Source organism: Fusarium verticillioides, chromosome 1 (assembly GCF_000149555.1).
Source record: "Fusarium verticillioides 7600 chromosome 1, whole genome shotgun sequence".
Lineage (NCBI taxonomy): Eukaryota > Fungi > Ascomycota > Sordariomycetes > Hypocreales > Nectriaceae > Fusarium > Fusarium verticillioides.
This window is the reverse complement of record NC_031675.1, coordinates 3,016,350-3,030,593: the sequence shown is the minus strand read 5'-3', so window position 1 is coordinate 3,030,593 and position 14,244 is coordinate 3,016,350. Positions and strand designations below refer to the sequence as shown.

General features: G+C 49.2%; 5 protein-coding genes across 12 annotated transcripts; 1 reads left to right on the top strand and 4 right to left on the bottom strand.

The window, feature by feature from the left end:
- Positions 1-13: 13 nt before the first annotated feature.
- On the top strand, positions 14-2,935 carry FVEG_01063 (hypothetical protein). Its single transcript, XM_018887845.1, has 3 exons — positions 14-959; positions 1,009-1,841; positions 1,889-2,935. The coding sequence occupies exons 1-2, from the start codon at positions 216-218 to the stop codon at positions 1,501-1,503; spliced, it is 1,239 nt and encodes a 412-aa protein (XP_018743653.1). The 5' UTR covers positions 14-215; the 3' UTR covers positions 1,504-1,841; positions 1,889-2,935.
- On the bottom strand, positions 1,591-3,267 carry FVEG_01064 (hypothetical protein). Its single transcript, XM_018887846.1, has one exon. The coding sequence runs from the start codon at positions 2,791-2,793 to the stop codon at positions 1,882-1,884; it is 912 nt and encodes a 303-aa protein (XP_018743654.1). The 5' UTR covers positions 2,794-3,267; the 3' UTR covers positions 1,591-1,881.
- A 2,321-nt stretch (positions 3,268-5,588) lies between these two features.
- Positions 5,589-6,525, bottom strand: FVEG_01065 (hypothetical protein; the record flags this gene model as incomplete). Its single annotated transcript, XM_018887847.1, has 3 exons — positions 5,589-5,793; positions 5,843-6,091; positions 6,149-6,525. The coding sequence occupies 3 exons, from the start codon at positions 6,523-6,525 to the stop codon at positions 5,589-5,591; spliced, it is 831 nt and encodes a 276-aa protein (XP_018743655.1).
- Positions 6,526-7,529: 1,004 nt separating this feature from the next.
- FVEG_01066 (hypothetical protein) lies at positions 7,530-9,294 on the bottom strand (the record flags this gene model as incomplete). Its single annotated transcript, XM_018887848.1, has 4 exons — positions 7,530-7,601; positions 7,651-8,187; positions 8,236-8,646; positions 8,698-9,294. 4 exons carry the CDS (start codon positions 9,292-9,294, stop codon positions 7,530-7,532), a joined length of 1,617 nt encoding a protein of 538 aa, XP_018743656.1.
- Positions 9,295-9,350: 56 nt separating this feature from the next.
- FVEG_01067 (zinc finger transcription factor ace1) lies at positions 9,351-13,297 on the bottom strand (the record flags this gene model as incomplete). 8 transcript variants are annotated; one of them, XM_018887854.1, is made up of 4 exons in its annotated part: positions 12,803-13,297; positions 11,723-12,529; positions 11,445-11,659; positions 9,351-11,393 (listed from the first exon to the last, which is right to left on the bottom strand). In XM_018887854.1, exons 2-4 carry the CDS (start codon positions 12,461-12,463, stop codon positions 10,133-10,135), a joined length of 2,217 nt encoding a protein of 738 aa, XP_018743662.1. In that variant the 5' UTR covers positions 12,464-12,529; positions 12,803-13,297. The 8 variants fall into 8 exon arrangements, with proteins under 8 accessions (XP_018743662.1, XP_018743664.1, XP_018743661.1 ...); XM_018887856.1 differs by having other exon boundaries at positions 11,445-11,653; XM_018887853.1 differs by having other exon boundaries at positions 11,723-13,297.
- Positions 13,298-14,244: the final 947 nt, after the last annotated feature.

Sequence of the window (14,244 nt, the reverse complement as noted above, 5' to 3'; positions counted from 1 at the left end):
CATTGTTTCCAATCTCAACAATATATGACCGTGCAGTCCCCTTCTCAAATAATACTTAGTCCACGTACCTATCAGCCCTGGGACTGGCCCTTCCTCTCATTTTGCAGTTTTTCTTACAGTTTTGGACGACGAATATTTCGCGACAGTTACGGACTTTGACAGCAGCCTACAAATGATCACTAACAAACCATCTTACGAGGACGAGAACATACAACATGGACCAAGTCACAGAGCAATTACCCGTCGAGCCCCCGAAAGCCATTGAACTGGATGCCATGATGGACGATATGTCTGCCAAAGGTGTCATTTCAATTACACCGGCACCCAAATTCTCATACACACCCCAGTTCCCATCAGAGAGCTCAGTCATCTTGGGCCGTCTCAAGAACGATTCCCAAACAGAGGGCAACGGGAATGTCAGAGAGAAACCTTCCGCAGACTTGAAACACACTTTGACTATGCCGACACCTACTAAAGCCAAAGGTCAATCTTCACTAGCATACTCTCTCAATGCAGGCGTGAAACGAAAACGAGAAGAACTGTCGGAAAAGATTGATCTGACTCGAAGCACTGTCCCCTTCCCGTGGAAAGTCCACTCTCAAACTCAACAAGCTACTATCGAGGCTAAGCATGCCGGAGAGGAAACCCGATGTTCAATGTGTGACGGTTCTGCTCAAGTTTCCCCCTTAGTCACATGCGTTAGATGTCTTGTATCTTGGCACCAAAAATGCCATCCTCCTTTGGTTAGGGGCGAGGACATGACTTCTGCAAGCTTCACTTGTGCTAAGTGCGTTGCGGCCAGAGAACAAACCGTCAGACTCAGGGGCAGAGTTAGTCAGCAACGGGAACACGAAATCGAGCGGCTTCGTCAGAAACGCCTGTCTGCTCTCCCCAAGGGTGTTATCCCTGCAAAACCTCACCTCGTGGGGTTTGGTCCTGGTCGGACTTCGGAGGCTTCAGTAAGTTCCACGACACTCGAGAAGGATACCATGGCTCACATGACGATAGCGAGCACAATACTTTGAATCCGTGCCGAAGACGGACCTTCTTAACATCCTATCATTGTGCGATCAACTAAGACCAAACCTTCTTGTTGACTTGCTCGTATCTATCTCAAAACGGCATCCTGAAATGCCCATATTCGATTCACCTGACTGGGATAGTCAATTTTCAAACACTTCTCGGCCTCCTAAAACAAAGCATGACGAGAAGCCGCGACATGGCCATGTTCTTGTCAATAGAGCAGCAAAACCGAAGCAAAAGACGACGAAAAAGATACTCAAACGCACTCGGGTCATAGAAGTCATCACAAGTGCGCCAGAGGAAGATAATGTCGATATTCTGCCGCCAACTTGGGCAAAGGCTGGCCATGGGTTATACTCACATTTACTGCCTGATACAGAAGACAGGTCGCTTCTCATGGATGAGAACGATGAAGAATCATTCAGTCACTTTTTGGTCGATGGGGCTGGGCGTCAGATCATGGAACCTGTGGGTGCTTAATGGAGAAAAGAACAGGCATTTGTGCAATTTTGGTGGTCTTTTTGCAGCTAATTCGGGAAAAGATTCGGAGTCAGTCTAGGCATAGGAGTTGAAGGGAAATTTCAGCTTCAGGCCAATCAGCCACTATGGAAGCTTATTCGTTAATAACCATCACGAAACAAAAACTCGAGACCGAGAAAACATTGTTCAATTCCGGGCTTTAAGCGTTATCATATGAATTATTTGATTTGTGATAAGAAACAGAAGACATCGACAAGACGAGTGGGATTATCCGGTAATCCCAAGCAAAGAAACACATTCCAGTTCCAAGTCATCCTCCATCCATTACATATTAGACCGTGGGTACCCAACTATTCGTCCATAGTCATTTTTAACCGCTTAGCAGTTGCATCCGAAGATGCCCTTGAGGCTGACGTGGATGCTAGCGACGATGCGGATGAGGCCCTGGATCTTGACAGAAGCACAAGCTCCGACCTTGTTGACAAAGAGAACGGTGTCCTTGACAATGCAGAAACCAACGAGTCCGTTGACATAGCCACCGATGCTGCCACGGACATCAACGTAGTTCTTGCAGCCCTTGGAGCAGTAAGAAACGCAGTCATAGACCTGGCAGTTACCGAGACCGAGGAAGCAGGTAATGCTCTTGACAAAGTCGACAACAGCGTAGACGAGGCCACCAGTGACGCTTCCGGGGCGAACGGCATATCCGTACTTGTTGGTGTTGAAGAGGGCGACGGCATCAGCGCTGCTCTCGAGGTAGAGACCAGCAAGACCACCACAGACGGTCTTGAGGCTGGCGCTCAGCTGACCCTTGACATTGATGGCGGCACCGCCATAGAGAGCAACCTCAGCGCCGATAGAAAGAGGAGCAAGGAAGACAGTGTTCTTGAGGCTAGCCTGGCAGTAGGCGTGCTTAGTATCGTACTTGACGATCTTGTAGGGAGAAGCAGCACAGTAAGTGCCGAGCTTGACGTCAACGCCGGCGCCGGCGTAGACACTGGCACTGGGCTTGGGCCAGCAGCCAGAAACCTTCTTGCCAGCGCACTTCTTGGCCTTGCCATCCCAGGACTGGCCGGGAGGGCATGAGCAGGCCTTGGTCCAGGGACAGTAGGACATGGCACCGGGGCAGGAGAAGGTGGTGCGAGCCTCAAGGTTGTTGGAATCGGAGCGGATGGTGAAGTCGCTAGGGGAGATGTTGGAGGTGGTATCAAGGAGGGCATCTGGGGCAGGGATGGCAGAAGCCATCGAGGCCATCGAGGCCAGAGTGACGAGAAAGTTGGAGAAGTACATTTTGATGATGCAGTAGGAGATTTGGTAGTAAGATAGAGAGTGGTTATTTGTTTGAAATGGTTGGAAGAGGTGAAAGAATGTTAAATATGCCTTTAAGGCCTTGTTGAAGCGAATGTAAGTTGAAGAAGTTGATAGAAGAGAGAGATGCTGATGAGAAAGAGTTGATTGAACGGGATATCGAGAGTGTTTATATAGCCATCATGAGTTGTCTCTGTGAAGCCGAGGATATTTTTACCACATGGTCATTGCGAAGTCTTCAAAGACGGCTCAGTCCTCAGTGTTACATTACAGACTCGGTATCTCCCTGCTAGTCAGGCGATGCCGATGATAGTGTCGAGAGGTCCAAGCACAAGCTGAGTCTGGATGTTTTTTCGGCCAAGGTCAAGCTGAGAGATGGAGATGCTTGCGAGGTGCTAACCAGGAGTAGGCTGGTGTGAGTTCACGGACTGTATTTGGTTGGCTTGATATTCGCTGTGCATGGTGTTGATGAGTTATGCAGGCACCTGGACACGGGCAGTTGGTCGAGTCCGAATTATTCTCGAGACGAGGTAGCCATTGTAGGGCTTGGGTGGTATTGTGTTGAGAAGAAGTTCTGTTGTCTTTACTCGATATATTTTTTTATTCGTCGTTGGAACTCATTAATAGTCTTCGCGTTAAGCAAAAAATTACAGCATTACAGCAACAGCTATGTTTCAACCTCCATCCTTCACTCGATAAGCATAACTTGATCCTCCATTGATTATCCCCGTTGAAACAACGATCAAGACCGTTCGACGTTCTGCCCACAAAGTAAACTCCGATCGGAAGTCGGCTTATTAAATGAGATTCCACCAAAAAGGAGGTTTACCTGCAAGGAAAAAGGTTTCATCCTTCGAGCCGCACTGGTCCATCCAGGAAATCAGCTCACCACTTACCCCGAAAAGGCAAAGCCATCACGACGAGGCGTTTCTTTAATTAAACCAACAGCATGTTTCAGGCCTGAGAGAGCTGCACTGCACAGCTCAGCTGATTTTTTTGTCCTGAAGGAAGATATCAAGGAGTGTCCTTGGAGAAAACTGCAAGAGTGAGTTGTTTATGTGTCTCTATTTTTAAAGATGTGTGGGGATGTGGTTTAGTTATGTGATACATACAATCATATCGGAGGTTAATGGAGGACGGGGGGAGGGAGGGTTCTGGGGTTGTGGAGTTGAAACAATTGCTGGGATGGTTTGGGCTTCGGCAGATCGACAGTGTTCTCTTTCCTTGTTGATTGTTTTACTTCCCTGTCGTGATCTGTCAAGCTGAGGTCTGTTCGGGTGCATCCGATATAGTGCTATATAGTAGACTCAGTGTTATCATAGCAGCAGCTTAATAGTGTAACATCATGACGATGATGCTCACTCTACGGCACGTCCAACTGTGCCCTGAGAAGTCTTTTAAACTCAACCCGCTGAGCAATTCCTCAATGCGCATCGTTCAGCTGCACCAGTCAACCCGCGAGCATAGTCTTGGTAGTGGGCCGTCAAAGAATAGCTACCGGTCTAGATGCAGCCTTTCCCTCGAAGAGAATTATTCATCTGCAGCTCCAAAGTTTCAGGTTCTGGTAGCCCATAGCTACCTAAATAGTGGCTCACGCACGGTTCGTTGTTGGTGGCAGCGGTGATGGCTTTAGCTATCGTTTCCGACTTAGGAGCTGTGTTCGTTTTAGTACATATCCACATGGACCATCCTTGTTGACAATCATGTTCTGCATTGTTTTTTTGTTTCTATATGTCAATGCTTTAAGGTTTCTTCAGCACGTACCGTCAGCCGAGAGGTCAATAACCTTGTCCTGATGGCTTTGCGAGCGTCATGCCCCTGTATTTCCGTTGTTGGCTGTACTGATTGATGACTTTGAGTCTTAAGTCATGACTCTCGGACGGGTCTCGTGACTCCATCCTGGACAATAAACCATTGACAACCACCATAATTCCAATTACACCTTATTTGCGCCTATTTCCACCTGTGACACTATTTCTCGGTGATTCCGTTCAAGTAAAGTAACCTAGAAGGAGAGGGAAAACTTCGTCCTCGATTCTCAAGTGACGGCTTCGAGGCATGTTACGATAGCAGAATGCTCAACAAGACAGACATAACTTACATCAAAAATCAAATTACGCAACAGTGGCAGATACAAATATACGATTGTTATTGTTCGCCATCAAATAGAACAAAGCAATGTGTTCATTTAACAAAGACGTCATTTCGTTGTTGAACTTCGAGACATATACCCTACAGTTTGATCATCTATACTTGGCTGTACACGAAAGCGCACAAGGCCTATAAACTGCTCATATAAAAGCTATGCACAGTATTACGGTATCGCATCGACACTGAAAAGCCCTACTTTTTCAAATGCTAGGTTTTCCGACTGTTTAATGAACGGTTTCCGGTGATCCTCCGGGAGCCATTGGTGACTGACAACAACTAGGGATGACTGATATTTCTACTATCTACCACAGTAATAGCACGGAAAACTTATATGTCAAACATGTCATGGATCCATATTTGATACAACAGAGATAGGTTAAATATGATTAATTCAGGAAATTTCATTGATAGGTTGCGGTCTTTGCCACATGTTTATCCTCCCACTTGCTCTCCTTGCCTGCCTTATAACATTAACCAAAGGCAACATCACCTCCGCGTTTATACACCGGTCTATATTCCAGCATGTGTGGAGACTCTGGATGCAATAAATGGGATATATGGTTCAACACATATCCCCCAGCTTATTCCTTCGTTCTCTCCCTCCAGTCAACAAGGAAAGTCATAATTCATGAAACTGAAACACAGGTCCAGCCTCGCTTTTCCAAAGCTGTCTGCCGCGAATTAAACCACCAGGGTCCGCTTCGTCCCCTTCTGTGCCCCCTGCTCGATAGCCATCGACGTCGAAGCATCTGTCGGTGTCCCCAGGAGCACATACGGGCCCAGCACTCGACAGTTCGTTGAGACAGAACAACATGAACAAGATCCCACCCCCTACGACCAATTAGTCCACATAACTCGCTGTTTGCCGAAGGGCACTTACAAGATAGCAGAGACGAGACCCAGCACAGGTGCACCGGTCTGTGAAAGAGGCAGCTCCCAGTACGTGTAGTCTGAAGGGAACACCCTCTCCACTGCGAGGAAGGACACTAGACTGCCGAGGAGCACTGACGCTGTGAGCGTCCGGAGCACGACTGCGGGGCCGGTCCAGGGTCTGTCGTGGTGCACTATAGACCACATGCCAAGGCCGACATCACAGGTCAGAGCCGCGATGAGGACAAACGCCTTGATGCTGCAAATATCAGTCAGTCTTTGGCTCTTGTATGGTATCCAGAGATGTAGCGCCTACCCATGGCTGGAAACTGCAGCTCCAGAATACGAAATAAGAAAGATGGCCAGCATCAAAATGACAAGCAGACATGAAATAATCTGCATAAAATCGACCGCGACCCTGACGGCTCTGATACCAGCGCCTGTCGGCTCCTCGACTTCTTCGGGTAGAGGGGTAAGTAGAGGTGTAAGCTCCCTTGCAATTGGTGTAGTTGACAGCCGCGGCAGAGATCTCGGCCTCGTGACGATGCTGAGGTTCAGAGGCGGTGGTCGCGTTCCCTTGCGCATATCGTCGGTTTCTTCCGCGAGGAATGATGTGAGAATGCTGATGCCAGTTGCTGATGTGAATGTTGAGTAGGAATCCCTGTCCCTTACGTCGATGAACTTGTTAAGCATGAAGAAGTACAATGAGGCCAACCGGGTATAACGAATGGATGAGATGGCGATTTAATCGGAGGCCTCGATGGTGTTGGTATTTGTAGTGAGAGAGAAACAGAAAAGGGAAATAAAGAATGAATACTAAAACAGTCAAAAACGAAAGAATAAAATGAATTGATCAAGAAGAGGTAACGAAAGACCGAAAACAATGAGGAACAACCGAAATAATGAAAGAAGGAAGAAAATGAACGATTTCAATCGATGTTTTCTTGTCTTATCTCGATCTCTCCCTTTGGCGCGCGCCAGTTCCCATTCCAACCCACAGCCCAGCCAGCGCAAGGGGTTTTTTTCTTCCTCGTATCGTATCAATCTTCCGCCTGAAGGCCTAAACGCGGGCCTAAGATGCGTCCTTCTGCAGGGGCACGTCGCACCACAGCCACTGTTTTCTGCGGCGGTTGGACGGTGGCCAACTGAAAACAGTGGAACGCCCTTCTAATTTTGGTGTATCCCGCCGGCTCTCTCGGTATCGACTGATGGCATTTCTTTCTTGGCGAGACGTGATTGGGTTCCGCGCTTGTTTCATGTCGATTGATATCGATTCTTTTAGGGACTGACGACATGGGGTTTCTACTGCTTTGGGCTGCCTCCTTGCTTAGATGCTACCACATGCTACAGCTGATGCAGCCTCTGACCTTCGCTACGCCGTAGGGGTCAAGCATTAACGCTATCTTGCATCATTCTTCAGGGATCACCGTGTTCATGCCATGACTTATCTATCCATCCATCACCCACCCTCTGCTTTGTTCCAATTCCGATTACCTCAGCTCAGACTTGCCTTTACGACTTCAATGACATGATCCATGCATAAGAACACGCCGAAAAGAGGGTTAGCAGCCGATAAACTGCAAACACACAACTCCCAGTCCGTGTTTTTGGCCCATGGTTGCATATGTCTCAGAAGTATCTGAAGAATCATCACTGCCGAGTTGTTCCCGTGGTATCTAAGTCACTCGACTCACATCTCATGCTGAAAGCACTGTCGTCCCTTTGACCTTTCCACTCTCCATCTTGGCGGTTCTGGCCCCAAATTGTATCTATCATGGCTCATTAGTAAAGACTTGTCAGAACCAGGTTGCCACTTACAGCTCGCTTCTTCTCCTTTGAAACTGAGCTCATGCCAAGTGATTGAGCCACAAGCCGCAACACTCGTTTCTCGGCGTCGAGGTTCCCTTGGCCACCAGGTGTTTCGAAATCACACTTCTCCCACACAGGAGACTCGATTGCCCACTTGACAAACCGCTCATCCAGATAGGGGAATCTCACTTCTCGACCCCAATGTGCCATAACACGGTCATCTCGGCCAAGGTTTCTCTTCCCAAGCCGACTGACGTCGAGCTTCAGCTCTTGTACAACTCCGCTGTAGCCACGATGCGTGTAGGCCACGCCGTGCCGGCCATATCCACCAAAGAGCTCATCGGCACCCAGACCGGACAGCAATACTCGCGCTGTCGTGCTATAAGGCTGCGAATTTGAGTCGCCGGTTGTCTCGCCAAGCCCTTGTCCTCTTGCAGCAAAGTATAAAGCACACGAAATGGACAGATCCATCTCTGTGTTATGAGGATAGATAAGACGAATGATTTCAGCTCTGTGCTCGAGATTCTCAGCATACGGCACATTTACCTGCCTCCTGTCAGTCATCCATTCCGAAGTGAGACCAGGTCCACATACCGCCACGAACTGCCATGCTCTGCCAGGACAGACACGACCAAGCTCTGCAAACGCATTTCTCCCCGTCATTCGATCCGGACACTTCTCATAAAGCTCCTCCCGGGAGAGGTCCTTAAATTGCCCTGCAATTCTGGGGTTCTCAAACGCGACGTTGATCAGGTCAATACATTGATCCGGAGGAATCATGTCATGAGACAGCCTCGCAAGCACAGTACAATCAAGGCCACCTGAAAATAGCACTGCCACTCTCGCATCCGTAGCTTTGGCTTTTGGGGGTAGTGGCACGTCTAGAACTCGCAGTCGAAGAGACTCGATCAAGCGAGAACGCAGCTCTTGCACAGATCTTGAATCTTGTCCGAGGGCAAAATTCTCCTGTGGCAGATCCTCGTTGAAACTACCGATGCTCGATATCTGAGGACGTAAGTAGCAGGCTTGTCGGGGTCATACTCACATTGAACTTACCAAAGTAGTATCGGCAGTCCAATCGTGCCGGTCTGGCACTAATCCTTCAGGCGAATCGCTCTTGGAGAGATCCAGAGCATAGCACCCATCGGCCTCAACCTCGGTCCATCCATCGACCGGCGTCTCAGCGATACTTGACAGAACAAATGGAGAGCCATCTTTGACTAGCAACGATCGGCGACCTAGTCGATCTCGTCCGTAGTAAAGCCGCTTGGCGGGATTATCCAGGTAAATAAACGCGAAAGGCCCTTCGATGGCTCGTAAGATGCCCAGAACATCTCCTGCACCACGACTTGCCTCGGCCAGGAGGGCAAGAATAGCCTCACCATCGTTACCCTGTACAGAATCTCCTTGAATACCCCAGGCCTCTCCATTCCAGCATAGAATAGACTCAGTCACATGATCCACAAGTGGCTGCTTTGCAATGTGATCACCTCGCAGTGATAACACGGTTGATGTGAAAGTCAGGAAAAGATCATCAAGCTGTATCCTAACAGTTCCTGTATGATCTGGTCCTCTATTTACCAAACATCGCTCTGACACGGATGAAAGTGTTTGGTCAGGGCTTGAGGATATAATAGCATGGATTCCGCACATTTTTGAGCGTTGCTGAAAGGGCGAGGACGCGGTTGGAAGATTTGGAAGCTTGTTGGTGCAGTTGAAATTGATTAATTACTACAAGCGAAATACCACAGATCCACCCCAGAGCAAACTTACCCTATACCAGAATGTGACAGAGCTGTTGCCCAAAGCTTGAGTAGTTAATATGGAATTATTTTCAGGAATGATAAAGAAGCATTACTCTTAAAGTTTGAGTTTGCACAAATAGATCATTTATGGTAGCCAGCCTCCAAAGTCTATTGCAAAAAGCACCGGCGACTAACATAACCAGATGACTAAACCTCAACTCCTATGTAGCCTGGAGGGTCACTGTCTGGCATTCCCGGGAGGCTCTTAGTCATGGAATAGCATCGCGTAGTCACTCTGAGAGAAAAGCTTACGCTTGAGATGGGCGTGTATTTCTATCCTAAACAACAGGAAAGAGAGGCGATCTCTATACCAGCTAAACCCAATTCTTTGCCGAATCGAAATGCACTGCGAAGGGGTGATGTGAGATGGCGTTTCACTCAAGTGCCCAATCTGACTACTAATAATATCCTCAAAGGAAAAACCAAAAACCATTGGTCCTGAGCCCCGACGGCCCATTCCTCCATTCAAATCTCAACCTGAGGCAAATCAAAAGCTCAAGGAGTTAACAAAAAAGCTGAAATACATGAAGAAGCCCAATCCCGCACTGGGTGGCATAAGAAAGTGTCGTGTCTCATCAAACCAAAAAAAAGACTGTTTGGCAATTTTGTTGGGGATCATTATACAATTTTGAGGTACGTGTCCCTTACCCAATACTCGGGAAGTTCCACGGCAGAAGACTGGATCCCTATTCTCCGAGGTTCTGCTGCAAATCAACGTTTGACCAGTCCATCATCTGAAAGATATCCTGGGAATTCTGGGAGAAGCCCAGGTTGGCGCTGGGGATTTCACCAAACAGTGACTGGTATTCATTGGTCTTGGTCATGCCATTGCCATTGTCATTAGGGAAGAGCGGAAAGTCCATGCCGTCTCCTGCAAAGGAGTCGTCAAAACTTTCATCAACATCCCGTAATGAGTTTGGAGTGTAAAGCATGGCTGTCTCCTGGCCAGTTGGCGAAAAGTGAGGAGCAACAGTCGGGATGGGAATCTGCTGCTGGGGTTGCTGATACATAGGCAATTGCTGTTGCATCATCTTGAGGTTGGAGTTATACATGACAGGATGCTCAGGTGTGGGCAGCTGAGCAGGAAGCTGCATATGAGCAGCATAGAGGTCCTCGTTATCGAGGATGAAGGCCGAGCCATTCTGGTATGGGGCATACTGCTCGTAGGAACTAGCCGAAGCAGGCGAGGTGGAATCCATGCCCAGATCCAGGTGAAGTGTCTCGGAGGGAATGTTGTTGATTGACATCCAGTCCGAGTCATTAGGGTAGAGAGGGAAGTCGCCAACGAATTGTGTCACATCGTTCTGAGGTGGAGTGGGCACACCGTTGTATTCAGTAGAAGAAGGCGTTGACATGTTACCCAGAGGCGGAGTCTGCTGCTGAACACTGCCAGCAACTGATGGCAGCTTCTTTCCATTGGTCTTGGTTCGAACGTAGGTCCAGCCATGGGCTTTCTCCATGTGCTGCTTGCAGTTGGATTCACGTTTCGACTTATAAGGGCAAGGCTTGAACATGCACTCATACATTGCAGGGGCAGCAGAGTGCTTGTCGTTGTGGTGGCGGTCCATTTCCTTCTCAGTGGGCCATCCATAGGTGTGATACTTGCAAGTTGGGACAGGGCACTTCCAAGGGCGAGAGTGAGTCTTTTCGTGCTTGGTGAGATCGCAAGGACGCTTGAACTCCTTGTTGCAGCCGGGCTCGCGGCACTTCTTGGGAGCTAGCTCCTCGGGTGAAGCATTCTTCTTGCGGCGAGCCATGGATCGTTGGATCTCCTCCTCGTCCTCGAGCTGCTGACTCAGGGATCGCTTTACTTGCATTGGCGAGTCGCTGTCAACCTCGACAGGCTTACCAGTGTCGAGAGAGATATATGTGCCGTCCTTGCGGACACGAACGAGCTCGACGGGGCGACCTTCGTGGAGACCACCGATGAGTTTGATCTCGTCGGATCTTCGGCGAGAGTTAGTTGGATAGTCCAAGGGAACAAAGCTGGGTACATACGCGTCGATATCCATATCGTCACCGCTGTTCTTTGCGGCAAGTTGTTTTCCGTATTGGAGAATCTGGTCCTTCAGGTCGAGGAAGTATCCGTTAGTGTAAGGCCGGTCAGCAGGTCGAATTTGTTCGCGGTCGCTGAGATATTCGACGGTCGCTTGAATGCATTGGACGGACGTAAGGCAGAAATCCAGGTACAAAGTTGCTGACTTGGTCTTCTCCTTCAAACACAAATTGCGATAAGTATTTTCCCAAACGCCAAAACCAGTCAGAAGCTGACTTACCGGTGCCATAAAGATCAATGTTTTCTCAAGATCTCGCAAGCAAATAATTTCCTTTGATCGAATTCGTCGCGGGATGTCAAGAACAATGGGCTCAAACTCCTTGAGGGTCGGCTTTGCCAACAAAGGGCGCAAAGTGTGCTCGTGAATGCGGTTAATAGCCTTGGGCCCCAGAGAGGGAAGCTTTTCCGATGCTGCGGCAACGGATCTTGTGATGGCGGATCGTGTTTGCACCTTTGTCTCCTTCTTTGCCGAAGTGACTGCACCCCGCTTCTCGTTTGTGGAAGCCACCGATGTACCCAAACCGCTGTCAGACTCATGGTGCCGTGAATGGCGAACAGAGCGAGGGCGCAGAACGCGCCTCTCCTCTTCTTTTGTCATCTTGGGGTCGACGATAGGTCCCTCGAGGAAGCCGCGAGGGATGGGGAGACTGGTGTCTCTAAGGGTCTTGATACTAGACTTTGGCGACAGGGAGAGCTGATCTAAGGATAGAGCCTCGTCGATGTCGTTCAGAGCCAGGGCCACACGTCGACGGTTGGCATCGACGACATCATCCAAATGAGACTGAGCCCGAGGCAGCGTGGGAGGGACAAATGTGTTGTCTAGAGCCGAAGATGATGAAGTAGGAGAGTGAAATGTCGCACCCTTACGGAGGGTAGAGCTGTTCTTAAGGGACAGGGCATTGTCGGTGTCGCTGTCCGGGCGAGTCACCGGAGTCCTTCGACGAGGGTGGGAGAAGGACATGGCTTGGATTCAAGGTGGGTATGAGATAAAAGAGACAGTCGACGGATGGCCACAGAAGTCCTGAAGCTAAGCCGGGGAGTCCCGTTAGTTCCAGAGCGCGACCTTTGATGCAAGCAAGTGCTTGGTAGTGAAGGACGGGGAAGTGAGTCACAGTCGAGATTCTTGAATCCCACACCCAGGACACAAAGGCCTAGACGTTGATCAAGGCCAGATTGGGACACGGGGTGATTGACCAATACAACGAGTTGAAAGTGATACCGGGCAAGGTCAAAAACAAGACGAAGTCCAAGTAAAAAGACGAGACTGAGATGTCAAGACGATATAAAATGTGAACCGTACCAGATCAGAGACCGAAGATGTATGCGGATAATCAGCCTTGATGTCGAGGAACCAATGCGGTGGAGGTGGCGCAAGAGGATAGAACGACAGGGAAGCCGGGGGATGAACTGAATAATATATTGCTCAGGCGGTAAGACGACTCGGCGAGACTCGAAGAGAGTTGCTAAGCGAGACGAGACGTCGAGTGACAAACGCGTGAGATGTTGGTGAATGAAACAAGACGCAGCGTTGAATGTTGGCGATGCGAAAGGCGGGTGGAACTGGAGGAAGGAAGAGGACGGGCGGAAAAGGGTATATGAGGGTTGACCGAAAGGGTGTACAATTTCGGGACCCACAGGGTGTGAGAAATCTAGAGCTAAACGGAGAGAAGCTGAAGCTGGCGGTGGCCTCAGGATAACGAGGAAAATGGTGAGGTGAGAGTGGGATTGAGGGAGAGATTTGGAGAGAGGAAGAGGGCGAAATGGAAAGTGTCTACGGATGAGCGAGGTTATGCTTAGAAACCGAGTTGAAATGGGCTCCGCAATCTCTCAGCCCATGGCCACTGTTGCCTAAAATCCCTGGACGCTAAATCCTCTTCCAGCATGGTACGGGCTGAGGCGCAGGATGCCCCCTGCGCAAGGTTCAGCGTGATAGCGCCCAACCCGAGGCAGTACTCCAGTCACTAACAGAGTTGAAAGTCTAACTCCTTTTGACTTTCCGATTTCTGAGCATCTGACACCAAGACTCACCTCAATTCCCCCGCAGAGCCTCAAGTGTCTCAGACTCGGAGTTACGGCTTGGAGTACCTCGACTATGACAAGCGACCTTCTCTATATCCCCACAAACTCCGCCAGATCCGACCGCTCCTCTCCCGCACCCCTAGAACCTTTGTGGTTCACTGCGCATCATCCAGTTCTGTCCGTCCATCTCGAGAGGCGCATGAGGCAGAAGAATTTCTAAGCTTGTCATTGATCTGAGGGAAAGGCCAAGGAGCAGTTGGCGATGAACTTGGGGGCCAGAAATGGAACCATTGCGTATCTACTGTCGTGGCCCTCTGTTTCTCCGCGAAATGACGGTGTTTGTTTTCATTTCGGTTTCAAATAAGCTCGCGTTTTAGATGAAACCAATTCTAATCTTGGGGGGTCACGATCACAAACCAAACGCAAGGAGAAAAGAGGAAATGGTGTTGTCTACGAATTGTGCTAATGATTCATTTACAGATGACGTCGGACCGTGGTGGTTTGGCAACCATTGTCACTGTTGTGAACCTATGGAAAACGCCTTGCGGAGAGTCTGCAGGGATCGACACCGGGCGCATCTTTTAGGTGGTCCGTGACCGTTGGCTGTCAGCAACAGATAGACAGACTCATAGAGTGACTTGGGTTTAGCAGTCCGGAAAGAACTCGGAATTCCTCTGGTATGGACATCAAGATCAATAGGTGGTATTTCGAGTGTCTAAATTA